The following is a 22,461-nucleotide window of genomic DNA, read 5'->3' on the forward strand; positions in this document are numbered from 1 at the left end:
TTTTTCAAAGTAATAAGTACACTCGCACTGATTGAATTATAAAATTTGGAGAAATGTTTATTTCGATTAATCATCTGCTCTTTTAAACATATTAAATAATTATGTTGTTGTTCCTACAAATAGGACAACATATATTATAGTTTAACTATGGAGTTAAGCAATGGAAATAGAACTTGTGATTGCAAGACAAAATGCTTATATATATTATGTTACACATTGATCGTTTAAAAATGAATAGGAACATCTAATTCTCAAATAAAGTTGATTTTTTTGTTAAACCAAAATATGTGAATTTAAATTTAACTATAAAAATTTAAAAAATAAATATGAATAGATTAGAAGGGCAAGAAATATAAAAGAAATATTTTATTTTTATATAAATAAAATAAAAATTGAAAACAATGTTAAATATATATAATGTTTTCTAAATTAAAATATAGAATCAAACTCTTACAAGTTACAACACATATGAGATATAACAACATTTGATATTGGTAGGAGAGGAGGAGAGAATGATTGCTATAAGATGGTAATCCAAATTAGATAATGGAGATGAATCTTTAAAAAATAGTACAATATATATAAAATATATATATATATATATATATATAATACTTTCTAAATTAAAATATAGAATCAAACTCTTACAACACATATGAGATATAACAACATTTGATATTGGTGGGTGAGGAGGAGAGAATGATTACTTATAAGATAATAATCCAAATTAGATAATGGAGATGAATCTTTTAAAATAAGAACAATGTAAAGTATATACCATGTAGTCTCTAAAATTAAAATTTAGTATTAAAAATTTACAACGACATTTCATTTGTTTTTTTACAACCCATACAACAAAAATAAGAAATTAAAAACAAAATCAAAAATCAAAAAATGATTTAAGGTTTCGTAGAAGAGAATGAGAGGATGTGAAAATGTGATAGTAAAAGAATGCTAATATGAGAGAATGAGAGATTGAGAGAATGCTTACTTATATAATAAGAAATGATGGAAGTTACATTTAGAATTATGGAGTTACAATAGTAATTTGTTGTGTTTGAATAAAATTGAGTGGTAGAATATGATTAATGCATAATTTATTTTATTTTCAGTTATAATTTTATTTTAATGTGTGAGTTAAATGTATTGTGTTTATTGGGTCTTAAATATTTTTTAAAGCAAATAAAAAAAATAAAAAATTAGAAAACATTAAATGAAAATCAACCAATAAAGAAAGACGAAAACCTTATTTTTTATATATATGATATATTGCTTTAAACTTTGAAATGAGAAATGCATTATAAACAATAATTTTACATGAGAAATATATTAATTTAGCCTACCAAAATATGAATATAAGTTTAGCCAACCAAAATAATTATAAAATATTAAAGTTTAACCAAAAATATTTTCTCTTGAAAGATAAATAAGTTAGTAGGAGGAATGAATTAATGTACAATTTTGACCATTTGTTTGTTATATTTAGTTTGTTTTGTTTAGTGTTTGAGATTCTATTTTGATTTTTAATTATTATAACAAAAAATAAGGGATCTAAATACATAATCAGTAATTATACGCTGTGATTAAGTCACACTTTTTAATGATTTAATTATTTTATATAATCTTAGTTAAATCAACTTGATTTTATGTCAAATATTCTAATATTTGTAATGTTGATAAATAATTGACATAAAATCACCTGTGTTAATACAAATTTAATAATATTTTATTAATTTTAACATGTTCTCCTTATAACTCATCTACTATATAACCACATCATATAGTCTTTTAGAATTTTTTAATTTTACATATTCATAATAATTAAAAAATTTATTAAGTCTATTTAAATAATTGTCAATCGAAGTTTTTCTTACGTTAAGAATCAAAGATCACAGATTTTGGAAAAAAAAATGGGAATCAAATTATGTTTTTCTTTGTTTAATAAGGATTCAGATATAGAATATCTTCAAAACATAACATAATGTATGGTTAAATATATGATAGTTTCTATTTTCATATTGATTGATGTTATTTTTTTAATTGAAATAAATTGTAAATATTTAAGAAACAAAATCTGGAGTAATGTTAGTTTTGGAAATTTTTTAAGGGTTAATGTTGTAAAAAACTTTTTAAATAAACAAAACTAAAAGAGCATACCACAAAATGTACTTCAAAAATGTTAATATAGATATTTAATTTATCAATTGTCGAACAAGTTAGGTTAGCCTCCAAATCTTGAGCCTGAACATTGTTCATTTCTACATCTTTTAAGTCATGTAGAAGCAGAATTCAACTAGGGAACTTTGCTCACTTCTCCTTCCTCCACATCAGCATCCACCTAATCAATTTTTTTGCATAAAAAAATTCTATTTTTAATATTTATTTATGGCATATTTATATATTATAATTAATAATAGTCAAAAATAAATTAAAATGAATTAACTAAAATCATTAAATTTTAAATTAGTATAAATAATAATACAATTTTTTAGTAAATAATAAAACTAATAACTATCTAAAAAAGAATTAAGTAAATTAAATGAAAATTTTAAAATAATAAAAATAATACTATAAATTTGTTCTAGTAATAATGTTACTATCAAAATTATAACAAAAATGATTATATTTTAAAATTTAGAATGTGTTAACGAGTTTTAGAATGTAAAGTAATATTTTAATGCATGGTGGAGTAAAAAACCAAGTTATGTAATTGTATTTATAAAAATCTAAACATGAAAATTAAATTGCAGTGAAATATTAGTTTCTAAAAAACATAAATTAAATGAAAAAATTTAAATAGTAAAAATAATATTATAAATTTGTTTTAGTAATAATGTTATTATTAAAATTATAACCAAAAAATGATTTTATTCCAAAATTTAGAATGTGTTAATGAGTTTTAGAATGTAAAGTAAGATTTTAATGCATGGTGGAGTAAAACAACAAGTTATGTAATTGTATTTATAAAAATCTAAACATGAAAATAAAATTGAAGTGAAATATTAGTTTCTAAAAAACATAAATTAAAAGAAAATTTTAAAATAGTTAAAATGTAAATTAAATAAACCTCAGGGACTTTCATCGCTATCGCTATCATCGTACATGTTCTTGATCAAACCAATAGGTTGCGGGGACGAGGTCACACCTTGTGGTTCACATTCCATGATGGAGATCACTATGTTCTACTTTTCCATCTACTTGATCGCATTGGGATATGGTGGTTACCAACCAAACATTGCAACTCTTGGAGCGGATCAGTTCGAGTAGGAGCATCCTAAAGAAGGGTGCTCAAAGATCGCCTTCTTCAGCTATTTCTACCTTGCTTTGAACTCGGTTCACTCTTTTCAAACACCATCTTGGGATATTTTGAAGACGAGGGAATGTGGGCACTCGGGTTTTGCAAAACATTTACATTTACATTTACGAAACATTTGCATAAATCAGGCATTCAAATTTTAAAAAACTTTTATTTGGTTTCTTCCGGTTCTTTATTTTAAAGATTTTTAAAAAGTTAAATATTTAAAAAAAAATTTTTTTAGAAAGTTAAACTTTATAAAATATTAATAGTATTTAAACGTTTATGAAGTTTCAAATTTATAAAGTTTAAATATTATAAATATTTCAAGTTTTTAAAAATTTAGAAGACCTTTAAAATATTAATAATATATTTAAACTTTTATGAAACTTCAAATATGAGAAATACTCAACCGTTTTAAGAATTCTTAGTATTATAAATATTTAAACATTATAAGAAGCACCAATCTTATAAAATGTAAATGGATACAATCTTAAAAAAAACATATCAACTCAATCTAATATTTATAATACAAAACAATAAATATTAAAAATTAAGATGATATAGTGCGAGTTAAAATATCTCGGGACGGAGTTATATAGTAGGAAGGGTTTGTCGATATTTATAGAAATTTTAAATATCATCAATTTGGTGTTACACGGGTAAAACATCATTGTATTATTTTGTAACATTATTGGTATCAGAAGATACACATATCTAATTAAATTGATTAAATAAATATTATGTAAAAAAATAAATTATACTATGGTATTATATGGTTTAATCTTTAAACCATAAAATTAACAATTATTTTATAATTATAACATATTTAACCAAGAAATACAATATATAATTTAAATGTTTTAGTTATAAATAATTTGTCTTGCGGTGTCACGCATGTCCTAATCTAGTTAAAATAAAGTAAAATTAAAACCAAATCCAAGTGGTAATAAAATATAAAATCATATATTTATAATTTTAATAATATTATTAATTAATTTGAAAAACACATTAGGTTATTGGTTGGTTCGGTTTTAAACCAAACCGAACCAAACCATTTGGTTTAGAAAGAAACATAACTAAATGGTCGCAGTGTAGGATTGGATTTGGTTTAGTTCGGTTCGATTTAAATATCAACTCGTAGTTTTTCCAATTAAAGATAAAAATGTTACTCCCAATTAAAAAGACTTTAAAAAAAAGAAAAAGGGGTTGGTTTGGTTTGGTTTTGAGGTTCCACCTACCTACCCCACCTACTACTAAATGCACGACACGTCATGTAGAGCTCACAGTTTTACCTTCCCACTCTCTCTTCTCCTGTTTTCCTCTTCCCCCAACTCTCTCTCACAATTTTGCTCCCTCCTCCTCCTCCAACTCCAACACGAAAATCAATGGCTTTGCAAACGCAGCAGTCCTCCTTCAGAATCTACACGCCATCCACCACCGATGCACGCAGCGGACTCTCCCCGTTCAGAACCGTGGCTGTTCGCCGGTTAACGGCAAACCGTGGAGTCGTCAGATGCAGCGGCGGAGACGCCGCGAAGAAAAAAGCAGTTCCTAATTCGAACTACGTAGTTCCTATGGACAAATTCTCTTCCTCATCTTCAATTACTCGGCCTTTGATTGAGATACTTCGTGACCTTAACAAGAAGATCCCTGATAATATTGTTAAAAGCCATGATCCTCCCTCTACTACTGCTGCTGCTTCTGGATTTATCCCTTGGTACTACTTACTCTTCTTTCTTTTTTTTTTTGGATCCTTTCGAGTGTTGTTGCTAATTTCTTGTTCTTTTTTTTAGGTACCATGCAAATCGGATGCTTAGCTTCTATGCTCCTGGTTGGTGTGGTGAAGTTAGAGATGTTATTTTCTCTGAGAATGGTAATGTCACTGTTGTTTATCGTCTCACTATTCGTGGCTCTGATGGTGAGGTAAGCTCTTTCCAAAATTCTCAATTTTCTAATACCTCCTTTCTTTTGAGGTGTTAGTCTGATTTTGACTAAAATTTTGTTTGTCTAAATCAAACCTTTTGCATCCCATTCATTGTTTCTCTCTTATCAACGATTAGGTAAAAGATTCTAGTTCATCTATTGATGTTTGTTTGTGTCTTGTCTTGTGCATAAATCATACATTTCTAGAGGTTAATAATATCCATCCAAATGTTAGGTTGCAATAGTATATTTACAATTATGGAAGCTATCTAAGCTCCCACTCTCCTCTGAATATGTTAGAAATTATGAAGAACCAAGTGTTTGTGCTACACTGATTAGTGTTCTTTCTTGTCACATCTCATCTTTTACCGATATTGTAGCAATAAATCCAATTTAAAATGTTAAGTGTTTGTGTTGCTGCACTGGCAGAGGATTCTGAATTTTTCCTTTCTTGTACACAGTCAGAGTCAGATAAAGAACTGGATATAAGTATTTATATTCACATTCTGAATTTTTCCTTTCTTGTACACAGTCAGAATCAGATAAACCAACATATGTAAACCTGATTACAGGACTAAGTTTTGAAGTTTTATGTAATGCAGGCACATCGAGAATCAACTGGGACAGTAATAACGACTGATGATCACACTAAGGATCCAGTTGCTGCAGCTGAGGAAATAGCATTCTGCAGAGCATGTGCTCGATTTGGTCTTGGCTTGTATCTGTATCATGAATAGTAGGCCAGTCATTTCAAGTGTGTGCACCAGTGTTCAGTGACATGTTCGTCAACTAGGCAGGACCCTTCATTGTGTGATCTTTCTTTTTATTTTTGACATCCTTGTGTGAGATCTAGAGTACCAAAAAATTATGCAATCGACACGAGTTTTTATGTATAACCCAGACACTTGCTGTTATATATACTTACATTATATTAAATAAAATGCATTGCCCCTGTCTTATGTCATTCAATTACTTTTATGTTTTGTGTACATGAGTAACATTATGGTTTCAGAAGTTTGGAACCCATATTTGAAGCCATCCAAGACGTGATTGCATCGACGAGCACTGCAAGATCTTTGGACATATCAGCACGAAGGATTTTCGAGTCCATTCCAAGCGAACCTCCAACCTCTTTAGCCATAGATTCCCACGGAGTCCCAACAGCAATATTTGCCAAAAACTCACTTCCGCGATTCACCGCTTCTGCCATTCGTGGTGGAACATCCGGAAGAGCCTGTCCAGACAGCAAAATGAGTCACTTTCAACATTATAACGTCACCAAGAGGAAAAAAGTTTTCTAAATATATTATAACTACGGGTGTTCAGTCCGTTTCAGTTCGAGTTTAAATCTACTATAAAAGGTTTGTTCAGTTTAAATACACATTAACCAAATCAAAGACTCATTTTCAGCTCTCAAATTGGATCAGTGAGGTTTGGTTTTTCCAGATTGAACACATTTAATCTTAACGCAGTTTTGGACTCTATCTACATGGCACTGGCTCCAATAACTGTTTCAAAAGAGTACCTGTTGCAGAGGGAGCCCATGATCCCCTGGCAGTGTACGTATAGACATATCTAGCTTTGAGCTTATGGATGATTCCACGCCAAGTACCTGAGCTAGGATTGATGTTTCATCTATTGAATCGTCCTCGAACTTTATCAACAGATTTCTAGAGATTCCATAGTAGGATCTTATCTGAACATTATTAGCAATAATCTCGATTAGTATGATGGGATATGATAGATGGTAAGGCTCCGTGATGAAACATAACCAATTAACATAATGGGTGTCACCTACAAGGCGTCTTGTTTCTTCTGGTTTTGGAATAAAATCTTCTCTTCCCTTTACTAAGTCCATGTACAAGGGAGGGAGCTGTTCCACTAATGGAAGAATTTGCTTCATGATGGGAGGACTAAGCGTTTCTAATTGTTTTCGGGTCATCTCTGCCTGCAAGTATTTTTGTTGTCACTTATTTGAAGGACGAAAGAGATTATAAGATATGAAGCATTACAACTTGATGTGCTAAATATCAAAAGTAGCATTTACTGAGTAAGTGCACTCATGACGGAATTTCTTGAGTTAGCAGCAAACAAATTGATCAATCAATATCACTAAAAGCAAGAAGTTAGACTATCACTTGGGAAACTAGCGAGGAGCTGCACATCTTAATAAAAGCCGAGAAAAGGAATCAAAACCTTACCCCAAGGCGAATTGTTGGGGATGTTGCTATCTGTGATAACAATGGTCCAAGGCTCTGAGCCATCGGGACAAGAACTGGGGAGAACAAAGGAATAGCTAAGCTCGCTTCCTGCAAAATTAGGGGTTCCAAAAATATATCACTTCCTAGTTCTCACAGGCCCAGTTACAAGGGTCTAAATGTAAGTGGAATACATTTTAAGAGTACATTGTATAATCTGAATGAGGGAGAGCCAAGGGAATATTGGGAATGTTTTATATTTCAATGTAAAGAGGTGATATGACAGGGTTTAGTATGATCTGGTGTTTTTCAGAATAATTGCTTTACAAAAGTTTGACTCTGATTGCCCTTTGGAAGATAGATAAACCCATTTACCTTGTTATTGAATGCCATAAATACATTGCCATTTCGCTGAACGGCATACCTTGATCCTGAATGACTAGTGAAAACCAACTCAATAAAAAAAAACTAATGAGCTGAATCAGATTTAGACATTCACAACCATTTAAACCTAGTTACCAATTAGAAGGTGAATGACGGATCCCAGTGAATGACCAATCCCAAAAGATGGAAGATCCTGCACCTGTTGAGAGCAAAGGAACTACTACTCAAATTGACACCAATTTTTTTGTTTTCCTGGAGCATAAACAAGCTCGAACAATTCTCTAGGATCCTCAAAAGATACTCACTGTTTCTTGTAGAGAGCGGCAGCATCTATCAAACTTGAATTGTACTTCGTCTGCAATATTAAAGTGGTCGAAACCACTTGCATAGGGTGTCGCGATAACCAAAACATCCCTGCGCGAGAAAATGGGTTAAATACAGCACAACATTATCATAAACTCATGAAATAACCTAGAGTTAGATAAGCCAGATTCCTTAGTATATTTTTTTGTTTGATCTTATGAAACTGCCTTGAGATACATAGTTAATATAAGAAAATACCCAGAAATCACATAAAAGTATGCTCAAACAGACTTACTTCTCTGCTAATCTCTCAAGAAACAATCGATAGGTAAGCTGGGGTGCTGCACCAACAAATATTCCGCCAATGAAATGAACAACCATCTTCGGTTTCGAGTTTCTTGGTTTAAGCACCCATGCTCCCTAAACCAAGTTCACTGAATTGTTTAAAACAATCTGAACAAAAAAAAAAAAAAAAAAAAAACTTATTCTGAACCACTCAATTTGACTTTTGATTGTAGGAATCACCCTTCTACAACATCGTTCCCAAGAATCTATACATCAAATTCTAATTTCAAACGTTCATCAACACTTGCAGTAAAGTTCTCAAACTTATTCATCAACATCCATGTCAAATTAACAATTGTAGGTAAAATCCTAAAATGTGAATTGAGATACCACAAAAAAAAAAAAAAAAAAAAACACCTCAACTTCTGACCAATCAGAAGATCCACCGGAACTACTTTGAGATTGCTTAACAGTCTCAGTTAATAACCTGAAAAAATCGTATTGATTAGCCAAAAGTGAGCTTAAAGGTGAAAAAGCTAGTTACGCAAAACGATGGCGTACCTAACCTACCTCTCGATCTCGCCGTAGACCTGAATTCCGGAAGATTGAGGCCGATCTCTGTTTCTCTCGTCGTAGCTACAGAAAACTCTTCGTGAGATACGCTTATTACCAAAGAAGTTGAACATCGAGGGTAGAGACTGGCGGCGACTGTGAGATAAGCTGCTACAAAATCGCCGGCGGGGAGAAAAAGACGGTGACGCCCAGAGGGAACAAATAGCCATAGCTCGGAGCCGGAGAGGATTTTTGGCTTTTACTATCTGAAGGTGGTTCGTCGCTGAGAGTTTATTTATTTATTTATTCCGTTCTGATTTTTGAAATCGCAGCAGTCGTGTACGCTTTGGCCTTTCTATGACTGTAACAGCATCTTGTTTCGCAGCTAACGCAAACATTGTGATCATCTAAAAGCTAATTAAGATATTAAGGAAATAAATCCAAAAAAAAAAAAAATCCATTTAAAAAAAATAATAAGAAAGAAAATATTAATTATATATAATTTGTATTCAAATAAAAACTAAGATCACATCATTTTAAATAAATTATTAATTGAGATGATAAAGGTAATTTGAAATTTTCATTTTTTAATGAGTCTGTGACACTGTGAGTATGAAATTAAGTAATTAACAACATTTAATTTTTTAGATATTAAATATTTTATGTTCTAATCATTTTATGTATTAAGGAAAATTTTGGGTATTAAAAAGATCTATATTAAAAAAATAAATGGTTTTTTAAAATGATGATCCATTAAAAATAATAATAAAACTTATATGTACTGCAGGTTAAAAGTCCAGTTATTATTAAAGGTCTATATTAAAAATTAAAAGGTTTTTTAAAAAGATGATCCATTAAAAATATATTGAATTAATAGGTAAAATTTATTGGGTCAAATTGTCAAAGAGAAATTGGGCTCAATTATTTATACCTAATGGATCACATATTAAGGCAAAGAAATTAGTATTGTTGCTTTCTATTTTTTTTTTTTAATGAAGAGTATGATTCTCATGGAGGATTTGTATGGAACATACTACAAGTCAACGGTTTGAAGCCACGCAGTGTAAAGCTTATCAGCGTATATTAAAACTCCATGAGAAAAGTCTAAAGTCTTCTCTAATATTATTTAGTTGGTAGGAAAAAGAGTTGCTGCATAATTTGGTTTACCATTGTCGAGTTGAATTTAGACGCCAGCGGTCAAAATTTGACTGATACGAAAAAACATAAGAAATTTTCAAAGTCCTAAAACTCACTTAGTATACCATTTCTATTCTTCATGGTTGTAATTTGTAACAAGACAACACAGTGGGTTCTTTTCAGTAAATCTACAGATATAAGGTGGCATATTTCTGAGGTTTGAGGTAGACGTACATTGTCTTACTAACAACAAAAAAGAGTGTTATTGCAATACAAGTGTTATCAAGCGAATTTGATGAATGTAATAGGGTATATTTACCGCTGGTTAGGTCTTGCCAAGAATGATTCAACCTCAGAGTGAACATGGAGAAGTGTTCATCTGTTGAAGCAATTGAGACGGAGCAGTATCGATACGGGCAAACACTTCCTCAGGTTTGTACCAAGAATGATTCAACTTAATAGTGAACTTGGAGCGGTGTTTCTCTGTTGAAGCAATTCAGACAGAGCAGTGTCGATCTGGGCAAACACTTCGTCTTTTGAACGGTTTCCCTCAATCTGGATGATAATAATAAATGAGGTGCCATTTTGCTTTACGAAACTCATTAGAGAAGAGATAGCAAAACCGAAATGTAAAAGATTGGAATGAGAGATCTCATGCCTTAATAGTTATATCGTCGTACATAGAAAGCACATCTGTCACATTTTGGTTATGAGTCTTTAGCCGCAGTTTTGCCTACAGCGGAAGACAAAAAAAATCAGAGACATAATTGGACTAAGAAAGAGTTTCATGAGTGAGAAATAATGACTGCATGGGTAAACTATCAAGAGACACAGAACTATAAAAGAAGTACAGACTTGCCTTCTCTTCAGTATCATCAAACCGTTGGGTGAGTCTAGCAGCAATCTCTTCAGTCTCTGGAGGAGAATACTTCATGTGGTAGATCTTTCCCGTGACAGGATCCAACCGACGCCCAACAACTCTTTCAATTAGAATATTTTCAGGAACCTGTTCACAGAGTAGGAGTAAATCAAATGAGTCCATACCCATTCATAGGATAAAGAGTAAAAGGCAATATGACTGAATCTAATTAAAACATCTCACACAAAATATAAATAGCTAACGGACCTACATTATCAGTTGTCTGAATTTACCAGAATAAAACTTTTCAGCAATCTGTTACAGAATCTCTGGTCCAAAGAAGTAAAAGTTAACCCATCACTTTGAACTTAGATGTATTGCTAAATCTAGTAAGTTGTAGACGAAGAAGCCCAGAGATGAGAGATAATGAGCACTAGAAAAAGAACAGTGCTTACTTCCAGGACAATGAAAAGATCAGGCTGGAATCCAAACCCGTTAAGAGCTTTTCCCTGTGATGAGCTCCTAGGATATCCATCCAAAAGCCATCCATTTTGCTCTGAATCTTTCTGCGACAAACGATCTTTTACCATCATTACAACTATTTCATCAGGTACCAGTTGTCCTTTCTCCATAAATTCTTTAGCCCGTCTTCCATTTTCACTTCCAGAAGCGATTTCAGCCCTCAGCAAATCTCCAGCAGAGATATGCACCAAACCATACTGCATACCGAGAAAAGCATGAAGTCTTCCATGGAAACAGCAGAACGTAAAAGTACAAATGAGTAGCAAACAAAGTGCCTAAACTTCTAGTCTCCACTTAACACCAGACACATTAACTGAAGCATGTATCATGTTAACCTCTTAATAAAAGATTATTACTAAATCGCACTCAACATCCAATAAATAGTTTAATGCTTGAAATCATGACTAGAGAAAGACCTGAGTCAACTCATGCAATGCTATAGTTGGCCTAAATTTAGAGATTCATTGACAAAAATCGATCATAAAATGAATTGGATTAGTATCCAAAAAAAATAAAAATAAAAAGCTTACTTTTTGGGTAATCAGCTCGCATTGTGTACCTTTACCAGAAGCAGGAGCTCCTGATATCATAATTTTCAGAGGCTTCGCTTTCTCAGCCGCCACAATCTATATTTCCTTCCACACAAAAAATAAAAACAATCCATAATTAAAAGCTCGCGGATGATGAAACACAAACGCATTCAAAAATTTCAAGCTCATAACAACCATCCACCTGAAATTTGGGGGAGATAATCGACGGAGATCTGGTAACACGTCGGACACGGTAAAGAGAGTGGACGGCATCGCCGGAAAAAGAGAAGGATGAACGTGAAGCTGATGAAGGAGAGGTACGAGGCGTGTACAAGGTCACCGGCGGCGGAGAAATACAATGCACACAGCCCGTCATCTCTCTCTCTCTCTACGAGCTTTGTGGTGGTGGTGACTTAATATAGAGGAGAGGGACCAGAGAGAACTAGTAGTTCAGATTATTAGTGGAGGCCCAAACCTAAATGGACTCATTTTACTTTTATTGGTTTTTACCTTTTTCCATTCATTTTCAGATTTTTTTTTTGTCAATCGGTGATCTAACTAAAAATCGACACATGCTGTCGTCTGAGTTTTGTTTCTCTCTCGAAAACCCTATTGGTTTATAAACTTATTATATAACTAGATCCTTCTCTCTCAAAAACTCTATTGGGTTATAAACTTATTATATAATTAGATGCTTCTCTTTCAAAAAGTCTAGATCTTTAGCCGTTACCGTTTGAGTTTTGTTTGCCTCTCCGCCGTCCGGAGTTTTGCTGGCGGTGTGAGAGGGCTCTACTCTCTTTTTTTGTTTTATTTTCCAGTTATAATAGTAAGGTGACTCGATCTCTTCCCCTCCAGATGTACTGAGGAGTGGCTCAACTATTGCGTCGTGATGGTGCGGCCGCTGACGCTATAGAGTGAGATCTCGGCTCATTTTTCCTCTCTGGCGGCTGATGGTGGTTCGATGCTGCTCTAGGCGGCATTCTTTGTAGCTTCAGGATTTGGATCTGGGTCTTGGGTCGTGTCTCCTACTACACCAAACCTCTATGTCGGAGATCCTAGTTGTCCGGAGGTTAACACTTGAGTTAGTTTTTTTTGAGTCTACCGGTTATTGGAGAGGATTATGTGTGCGTCGGTGGCCAAGATTTGAGGACATCCTTAACGGCGCGTTCTTGAGAGCTTCCTCAATTTTCTGGTTTCAGTCCGGCTAAGAAGCGAGACAATAAAGAAGATGCGACGTGGCCAATCCGGAAATGCACCGTGAGGTGAAGCTATGCTAAATTGTGCTCCAATTTCTTATCTTTAGTTGATTAGCATTCTGGATTTGCGAGATTAATTCGGAGAAGCCTTTGCTCTTGCTGGTATTGTCTGTTTTTGGCTTAGAACTGGAACAATGAAAGCCATAGATACCAAGCTCTTCTGATGTTGCGCCTCAGGGTGTTGATGCTATTGGGACAAGTTCTACTTGCCGATCATATGGTTCTAATAGCTTGGATTTGAATTGTTCTTCAGTATAAGATTTGGTCTTTTCTGTGTTAGTAGTTGTTCTTGTGTCATAGGGTTTATTTAGGTGGTTTAAGAGATGATTTCACACCGATTTGTGGTGTGTTATCTATCTCGTTGTGGTAAAAAAATGCTTTATTTCTCGGTTAGGTAGCGTTGGATCCGCTAGTGATTCAGGGTGGTACTAGACCGACTCATTGCATTTGGTCCAATTCTTTGGAGGGGAATGTTAAGTACCTTTGATTTGGATGTATTATCTTGGTTAATGAATAGTTGATGTTGAGCAAAAAAAAAAAAAATCAACACATGCTGTCAACAATCTTAAGTTTTTTTGTTTTTGTGTTAGCATCTTTATAAATTTGAAACGATATCAGATTGATAAAATTACTCAAACAACACTTATAAGCTGGTTGTTACTAAAACGACACTTGCAACCATACTTTTATTCAAACAACACATATAATTATGAAAAAGATGTTAAAGCATTATGTCAACTGTAATTTACAAAAATGTCATTAGAATTTATAAAAAAAAAAGAAAAAGCCGAGTAAATAGAGTTAGACCAAATGCTTTTATAAAATGAAATCTAAACAATATTTTGTTAAAACTCTCTCCGTTAGGGTGAATCGTTGATTCCCAATTCTTTGTTCGAGGGTGAGGAAATCTGGTGAGTTAGAGTGAAAGAGATGTTATCTTTGTCGAGAAACAGTTAAGGGTTTGATTTAGAGGAAGATAAGCAATCGTTTGAAGGTTCGCAGAAAAAGATCGAAGCTACAGATCGACGGTAATCCGGTAAAGGTGAGTGAAAATTATAGTTGTATAGTCGAAATTCTTTCGACAATGTTGTAAGTACAGTTATGATCCCTATTTTAAAATCGCTAGGCGTTAGTCGGGCGGTGAGGAAGGGTCTAGCGATTAATCGAGAAATCGTATATAAATCAGGGTTTAATCGGAGACAAGTTTTAGAGGTTTTATCTATATATATGTATAATATACTAAAAGTGTAACATATTTTAAAGTTTCGAGCCTAGGCTAGTGGTTTGTGTTGGTTTGTAAAGCCAAGCAAACACGAGTTAGATGCCCAATATGCTTATTTTAGTGTTTTTGTCTATTTTATTAATAAGAGAAAAAAATGGTCATTTCAAAATCATCTTCTCTATTCGACCTCAGCATACCTATAACCCTATTCTATGGTTGTTGGTCATTTCATTAACTTGTTTTGGACTAAATTCACTTCCAGTTCAATTGGTTTCGATAACTAAGTTGTAGATTTGAGATATAGCATATTATTCTAGGCTAAAAAGACAAAAAATATTTGTTTTCCAATTTTTACTCCGATTTGGGAAATATCGTGGCGGAGGTCCGTCGTCGAGCGTGATGTTACTATAATTTACCATATTTAAGGCCTTGTTTAGTTCATGTTTTGCATCATATAGAAATGATTCCTTAGGTTTTATAGCCATTTATGTCCAAATATGCACTTAGGATGTTTAGAAGCATGCATTGCATATATTTGTGCATTTGGAGTATTATTAGGTGTTATGGAGCTCTAAGAGGGTAAAGAAGGACTTGGTGTTATTTCTGGAGCTAAACAAGAGGACTGAAAGTATCAGGAAGTGGATTCGCAAGGCAACTCGACCACAGCAGTCGAGCAGGCACATGGTCGACTGACCAACAAAGCTAGCCTCAAGCGATGACACTTATTAGTAGAAAAGATTGGGTAATGGTGTGTCGTTTAATTTCGAGTGTAAAGAAAAAGTAATTTAGAAACATATTGAAACCCTAACTGGAATTTGTTATGGTGGATAGGAATTGGTGGCGGTTGGAGCTTGACTGAAGGTAGATTTGGGTTGATAACAACTAATGTGAAGAGAAAGAAGTAAAAGGTAAGATTTATTTTGAAATTGGTGGGGATTGTTTGTGAAGATATAGTTGTCTTTTCACTTTGTGAGACACTATATAAAGTGATAGCAGACTATTTATATATTGGTAGAGTTAAATAGATGGTTCTTTCTTCTTTGCTTGTAGTAGAGATTGTAAATCAAAAGAGTGAATATGTGTTGATATGATAGAGTTATGTTTGGTCATATTAGTTATATTTTAATGTGATATATTTGTGGCAGAGATTCTGATGGAATATATATGTCATTTGCAGGACATGGGATCTAGTAGCAGTGAAAAGAAGTTAAGGTATCCTCTTAGACTATATCCTGAGTAGAAATCTCCTTTATACAAGAGGAGCAGACACATTAATTGCACATTAAACAATGTTGGACTGTTGAGAGAGTTCCTTGAGGATGTAGTGTATAATGACATTCGTGATAACTCGCAAGTGGGAGAGATGTTTTGTATAATCTCACTAAATATTATCATGCGGCTGCGTCTGTTCATTGTAGAGTTATGTCTTTTACCATAAAATAAAAATCATTTGGTTACTTTTGTTTATTGTAGAGTTGTGTCTTTCACCATATCTTATTCACAATTTTTTTTTATTTCATTCTGAATCTCAATAATATGAATTTTAATATCTAATATCCAACATTATTTTATAGTCTAATTAAAGATTTTAAAAATGAGTAATATAGAAATTTAATCAACTTTAATTATGTAACTTACAAGTGTGTTTATTTATCTTAACTCTTCGTAAAATATGTGTGTTTAAATATTTAACTAATTAATCTTTTATTTTTAGAAGTTGCGTATTTTATTATAATTATTGGTTGATAAATTTTCACTCAAAATGATATGTTTTTGTTATTTTAAAAACTTTTTTATGAGAAAGTTGCATTTACTTATTATAATATTTCATTTGATATTCTCACTTAGGAATTAAGATCACTTCGTCATAATATTTGTTTATTAATAATATAAATATCAATAAATGTTACGATGTTTGTTACTCTTTAATATAAATATTTGTTATCAATAATTTTTCATATCATATCTTATACTTATAATACAAACAAAAATATTTACAAGATTGTCTCGATTCATTATGATTTTTCATTTAATGATTTTTAACTCAGAGAGTTGAGTATTTTGCCATAATATTTTATTATTATAAAGTTTTACTTTTAATGATTACTAGGTGCTTCCCCAGGCAACGCGTGGGTTGTGGTGTAGTTGGCACTTTCTTATTTTTTTTTGTCTTTTTCGTTTTCTCTTTTGTATTATTTCGTTTTAATTAGGCATATACGGGCTTCACAGTCACTTGTATTCATACACTATATCTTTATACCGTTTTGTTTAGATGTGTACATTTGTGGCGTTTATTTTTTATGAATTATGAGGATGCTGTTTTTTGCTTTTGAGGATCCAATCTTATCATTGACTAATATTGTTCCCAATACATCTATACTATTAAAGCTGAAGTACTCACTAGACTCAAATTAGACCATAACTTTGTTTTGGTAGGTTTTTCATTAAAAATGATTAGAGAATCACTTAATTTAATTAAATTAAGCTATAGTTTCGAATTGTCTAAAAGACGATTATACCCTTGGATCGATCACTTAAAACCGACCGGGTCGGAATGCGGATCCTCTCTGACCCGAAATAGAAGAAAAAAAATTTGCGGATCTGTTTGTACTCCAGATTAATAATTTTCGGATCCTGTATATTATTTGATTCAAAAATAGTTAAACACACAACCAAACGAAGTTATAATCGCTATAAATAAGGAAACTGGTATCTGATTATTTAATGGCTTCAGTAATATCAAATATTAACTACTACCATATTTAATCCCTACAATTATTACGAACATTAATAATAATGAGAAATCTTTAATACTTGTTTATTGTAATTTTTTTGCTTCCAAAATAATCAATAGATTAAATACGAAATTGTATATATATGTAAACTTCTTTGATTTGCTTTTATATTGTGAGATATTTACGGAAACAACAAATCAACTTAATACAATTAAATAAAACCAAATCATCATTTAGTTTAGATTTTTCAATATTTCCTTAACGAAATTATAGTAATTAATTATGATTAGTATAGATGGAAAGAATAAAAAACACAGAAATTATATATATTTGTCAGGTATTCAAATTTAAAAGTTTAATTTGGTTCTATATTTGAGCATATTTAAACTTTTAAAAAGTAAACATATTATAATATATTTACGTTTTTTTAAAAAGTTTAAGATATTAGAAATATTAAAATTTTATAGAATGTTTAAATTATTATATATATTTGAACTCCGTCGAAAGTTTAAAATATTATAATATATTTAAAGTCTATAAACTATTTAAGTAATATTAATATTTTTACTCTTAAAATTTTTTAAATAGAATTAGTTAAACCCATTAAAACATGTATTTTTATCAAACTATAAATTAAATTGGTTTTTTACAATTTCTCTGAGATTTGATATATCAAATATTCACTTCTAAATGATAACCTAAAATACCTAATCTCAGTATAAATACAATAGTTTCATAACCATTGAAATATCTCACACTAAAATTTAACAAGCAACTTCTCCTATTTTGACGACAAACCGAAATAAAGAAAAACCCATCCTCTTACAAAACCACTATCCGATATTGCGGTGTGTCTATCCTCTTACAAAACTACTATCCGATATTGCGGAGTGTCTATTCTCTTACAAAACTACTATCCAATATTGCAGTGTGTCTGTTTCCGTGAAAAGCTACATTCTACAAACTACTTACTCTATTAGGATTTCCAACTTAGTGTATAACCTCAAATATACTAATAAACAATATATAAACAAAGAAAATAAGTCAAAATAAAAAACTACATTACAAAAATACAAATTACAAAAAAGTAGCTAACAAAATATATAATCTTGTGCTGTAGCACGGGGTATCACCTAGTTTATTGTATTTTAGATTTTCTAATTAACTTCTTATGTAAACCTTTCATACGTTGATGTTGCAATAATAAGTTATTTTTTAAAAATAATTATCTTCTGTGTAAGTGATTATGTTTGTATGCCCATGTTTTGGTCTAATATCAATAAGACCGTTTCTGTTTTTCTTTAGTTGACTTTGAAACCAATTTTGAGTTAAGCAAATAATGGGTCGAATTATGGTGTAAATAAGTAATATAAATTCTTATATATATATATATATTGCATATATGTGATTATAAGTTTAGCTAACTAAAAAATTCTGTAATATTTAAATATAATCTTGAATATTTATTTTTTTTTGTGGGAGGAATGTATGGAATTATTGGATAGAAATTATTTTTGAGTTAAATGACCTTTTATGCCTTTAAAGTGAGTTAAATATTAATAAATTTTATATGTGTCTTGACTTTTTAAAAAAGGAATATGAATTGTTTCCTTCCAAATTTGAAGTTACATAATATTTTAGTTTTCTTATATAATTTTATGAACTTCAGTGTAAAAGTTTTTCAAAGTAATAAGTACACTCACACTGATTGAATTATAAAATTTGAAGAAATGTTTATTTCGATTATTCATCTGCTCTTTTAAATATATTAAATAAGTATGTTGTTGTTCCTACAAATAAGACAACATATATTATAGTTTAACCATGAAGTTAAGCAATGGAAATGAAACTTGTGATTGCAAAACAAAATGCTTATATATATTATGTTACACATTGATCGTTTAAAAATGAATATGAACATCTAATTCTCAAATAAAGTTGATTTTTTTTGTTAAAACCAACATATGTGAATTTAAATTTAACTATGCAAAATTGAAAACAATGTTAAATATATATAATACTTTCTAAATTAAAATATAGAATCAAACTCTTACAACACATATGAGATATAACAATATTTGATATTGGTGGGAGAGGAGGAGATAATGATTACTATAAGATGATAATCCAAATTAGATAATGGAGATGAATCTTAAAAAAATAGAACAATATAATATATATATATATATATATTACTTTCTAAATTAAAATATAGAATCAAACTCTTACAACACATATGAGATATAACAACATTTGATATTGGTGGGAGAGGAGGAGAGAATGATTACTTATAAAATAATAATCCAAATTAGATAATGGAGATGAATCTTTTAAAATAAGAACAATGTAAAATATATATCATGTAGTCTCTACAATTAAAATTTAGCATTAAAAATTTACAATGATATTTCATTTGTTTTTTACAACCTATATAACAAAAATAAGAAATCAAAAATAATAAAAAACGAAAAATGATTTGAGGTATTGTAGAAGAAAATGAGAGAATGTGAAAATGAGATAGTAAAAGAATGCCAATATAAGAGAACGAGAGAATGTTTATTTATATGATAAAAAATAATGGAAGTTACATTTAGAATTATGGAGTTACAATAGTAATTTATTGTGTTTAAATAAAATAGAGTGGTGGAATATGATTAATGTATAATTTATTTTATTTTCAGTTATAATTTTATTTTAAGGGCAATTGTCATAAATGCAATAAAATAGGTTTTTATTCCAAAAATACAACAATTTAGTTTTTTTTTCTAAAAATACCACTAAAATGTAATTTTTTCCCAAAATACCACATAATTGAACTAAAGTTATAATACTAAAAACTAATTCCTAAATTCTAAACAGTAAACCCTACCCCTAAAAACTATACTCTAGAACTAAACGTGTCAACCCAAACCTAAAAAAAAAATTCTACATTCTTAAAAATTAATTTTTTGTATTTGTAGTAATTTTGGAAAAAAAAACTTTTGTGGTATTTTTGGAAAAAAAACTAAAATGTGGTATTTTTGAAAAAAATAATTTTTAGTGGTATTTAAAGGAATTTATCTTATTTTAATGTGTGAGTTAAATATATTATGTTTATTAGGTTTTAAATATTGTTAAAGCAATTAGAAAGCAAATAAAAAATAAAAAATTAGAAAAAATTAAATAAAAATCAACCAATAAGGAGATACCAAAACCTTACTTTTATACATATGATATTTTTTTACCGATAATAAGACATTTTTCTGATAATTTACGATATGTATATAATTTTGAAATGGCATTTTGAAAACGGATTTTCTACCCAATCATTCTTTAAAAGAAATCACTTAATCATCTTTTTCTGCTTAAAAATGTTATGATTTCTAATTTTGTTTCAAAACCATTTTTTTTTTGTTTTTGGTTTGCTTGAAAATGTTGAGAATTTATTAATAAGAGGTATAATTTGTACGGAGAAAGAAATTAAAGGAATGCGACAAAGAAGTTCCTAGAATCCTCTTTCTCTGGCCTTTTTTTTTGCCTTTTTCTTTCTTGGATTCCCTCTCCAGTTTCAGATGCATTACACCATGAACGGTGATCCCGAGACGGAGATGATGGATACGGACTCCGCCGAGACGTTTATCCTCGACAAACCAGGCACCGCCAGAGATTTCCTCTCCGCCGCTCGGAGGCTCGTCGATCAAGGAGAGCCATCACAAGCTCTTCAAGCGGTATTTTCGATTTTCTCTCTTCCATACCCTAAATTTTTTCCCCATTCTTGTTCTATGCGTTTTCCGTTTTGCTTTGGAGCTGTCACTTTTTTGGTCTGTATCCCTTTCTTTTTGCTATCTTTTGGACTTTGATTAGGGTTCGTCGGAATTGGCTTAAGCTATATTGTTAAATTCTTTTTTCTTCTCTGGTGAAGTCAATAAAGTAGTTTACCCGGTTTGGATTACCCAAGATTTTTAGTTGTTTGATTTGGTTTAGATTCTGCAGTGATTTTTTTTTTTTTTTTTTTTTTAACATAGTTTTTGGAGGCTTTTGTTGAGTTTGATGGATCACTAAGATAGATTGGCTTTTTTTTTTCGGGTGATATTATCATTAGTTACCATTATAACTTTGGATTCAAAAGCTCAAATGTGTATTGAGTTTGAACCATTCCCTTCAACTACTTGCCAACAGATACAGCAGCATTGCCTTCAACCCCCTTTCGTCAAGTCTCCTCTATGGTGGACTGAATGAAGAAGTAGTTTACTGGTCTGAACCCTATCACATCGCCCTTTATCGACTAATCTCATAATAAGAAGATATAAAATTGTAGAGGAATGACCTCTCTCTTTTTTTTTTTAATTATAAGATATTGGAATTTATTCTAAACATAATTATATTGCTAGCTTTTGAGTATGCAATTCTAATGTTATCATCCTCTTCTAGAATTTCAGAATAATAAAGTATCTTTCCTTGTTGAATTTGAGATTGGTTGTGAGTGTAGGAATCATGATTTGATTTCCCGCGCACCTGATTTGTGAGACTTTTATGATTGCAAGATCATTCACATTTATGTATATAGACTGCATTGAACTTCTTTCTTTATAGTACCCTTCCCTGAGTCAGTTTGTCTTGTTCTTAACAGGTCGTGATGGCGATGAGAACCCAAGGAGGAGATGAGGCAGTACTTCAGATTCTGAACCGTACCCGTGAACTTTACAAGCGTAGAATCCAAGAAACAGCTAGTATGGATCAGCTGGCTTCTATATTTGCAGAGTGTGCCATTACAGAAGCACAGCCTCTTGGGCATGAGCCAACATCAAAAGGCTTATTTGGTACCAAAGAATCAGTTGCAGCAGATGCTCACGGCATATCTATCCTGGAAAAAAGCGGGAGGTCACAGATCATGCTCGATGCCTTTGCTGACGGAAGCAGCTTTATCTGTCTGCAATGCGGTGGTCTGGTGAGCATCCATAGGAAAGATGAACACTATGCGTACTGGTGTAGCAATATGTAATGCAAGGATGTTATTTTGTTGGCCAGCATATTGCGTTTGCTGTTAATTGTTGTTGATCTTTGAATGCAATGGGAGAGATACATATAACGCCTAAAAATTGCCTTAACCCTTTACATGTAATGCGTGTGTCTTGTGCTCAGTAATAAACGCTTGAAGAAAGGACATTGTATCTGTCACAACTTCGGATCAGGTTAATCCTTTTCTGCTTTGTGCTCTTGTTTCATGTCTCAATCTTAATTCGTAAGCTATGACGCCCTACAACTTGTGAGACTTGGA

General features: G+C 31.4%; 4 protein-coding genes across 28 annotated transcripts; 2 read left to right on the plus strand and 2 right to left on the minus strand.

The window, feature by feature from the left end:
• The first annotated feature begins 4,480 nt into the window (after positions 1 to 4,480).
• Positions 4,481 to 6,173, plus strand: LOC104760771 (DNA repair RAD52-like protein 2, chloroplastic). The gene is made up of 3 exons (XM_010483731.3): positions 4,481 to 5,015; positions 5,092 to 5,221; positions 5,824 to 6,173. The coding sequence occupies exons 1-3, from the start codon at positions 4,684 to 4,686 to the stop codon at positions 5,956 to 5,958; spliced, it is 597 nt and encodes a 198-aa protein (XP_010482033.1). The 5' UTR covers positions 4,481 to 4,683; the 3' UTR covers positions 5,959 to 6,173.
• On the minus strand, positions 6,087 to 9,394 carry LOC104760770 (uncharacterized). Of its 23 annotated transcripts, none has more exons than XR_015588163.1 (10): positions 8,962 to 9,394; positions 8,809 to 8,878; positions 8,402 to 8,526; positions 8,109 to 8,217; positions 7,939 to 8,002; positions 7,795 to 7,850; positions 7,423 to 7,530; positions 7,016 to 7,169; positions 6,747 to 6,917; positions 6,087 to 6,455 (listed from the first exon to the last, which is right to left on the minus strand). XR_015588163.1 is itself a non-coding variant. In XM_087497570.1 (10 exons), exons 1-10 carry the CDS (start codon positions 9,171 to 9,173, stop codon positions 6,222 to 6,224), a joined length of 1,299 nt encoding a protein of 432 aa, XP_087353696.1. In that variant the 5' UTR covers positions 9,174 to 9,394; the 3' UTR covers positions 6,087 to 6,221. The 23 variants fall into 23 exon arrangements, 19 of the variants coding, with proteins under 19 accessions (XP_087353696.1, XP_087353694.1, XP_087353710.1 ...); XR_015588165.1 differs by having other exon boundaries at positions 7,795 to 7,858; XR_015588162.1 differs by having other exon boundaries at positions 7,939 to 8,020.
• An 862-nt stretch (positions 9,395 to 10,256) lies between these two features.
• LOC104760773 (adenylate kinase 2, chloroplastic) lies at positions 10,257 to 12,478 on the minus strand. Of its 2 annotated transcripts, none has more exons than XM_087497436.1 (6): positions 12,194 to 12,478; positions 11,992 to 12,096; positions 11,395 to 11,658; positions 10,940 to 11,086; positions 10,739 to 10,813; positions 10,257 to 10,635 (listed from the first exon to the last, which is right to left on the minus strand). In XM_087497436.1, exons 2-6 carry the CDS (start codon positions 12,049 to 12,051, stop codon positions 10,531 to 10,533), a joined length of 651 nt encoding a protein of 216 aa, XP_087353562.1. In that variant the 5' UTR covers positions 12,052 to 12,096; positions 12,194 to 12,478; the 3' UTR covers positions 10,257 to 10,530. The 2 variants fall into 2 exon arrangements, with proteins under 2 accessions (XP_087353562.1, XP_010482034.1); XM_010483732.3 differs by having other exon boundaries at positions 11,992 to 12,087; positions 12,194 to 12,473.
• An 8,016-nt stretch (positions 12,479 to 20,494) lies between these two features.
• LOC104760774 (uncharacterized) lies at positions 20,495 to 22,344 on the plus strand. 2 transcript variants are annotated; one of them, XM_087497438.1, is made up of 3 exons: positions 20,773 to 20,911; positions 21,363 to 21,437; positions 21,814 to 22,344. In XM_087497438.1, the coding sequence occupies exon 3, from the start codon at positions 21,820 to 21,822 to the stop codon at positions 22,183 to 22,185; it is 366 nt and encodes a 121-aa protein (XP_087353564.1). In that variant the 5' UTR covers positions 20,773 to 20,911; positions 21,363 to 21,437; positions 21,814 to 21,819; the 3' UTR covers positions 22,186 to 22,344. The 2 variants fall into 2 exon arrangements, with proteins under 2 accessions (XP_010482035.1, XP_087353564.1); XM_010483733.3 differs by lacking the exon at positions 21,363 to 21,437 and having other exon boundaries at positions 20,495 to 20,911.
• The last annotated feature ends 117 nt before the right edge of the window (positions 22,345 to 22,461 follow it).

The sequence above is a fragment of the Camelina sativa genome, chromosome 18 (assembly GCF_030686135.1).
Source record: "Camelina sativa cultivar CO46 ecotype springtype chromosome 18, ASM3068613v1".
Taxonomy (NCBI): domain Eukaryota; kingdom Viridiplantae; phylum Streptophyta; class Magnoliopsida; order Brassicales; family Brassicaceae; genus Camelina; species Camelina sativa.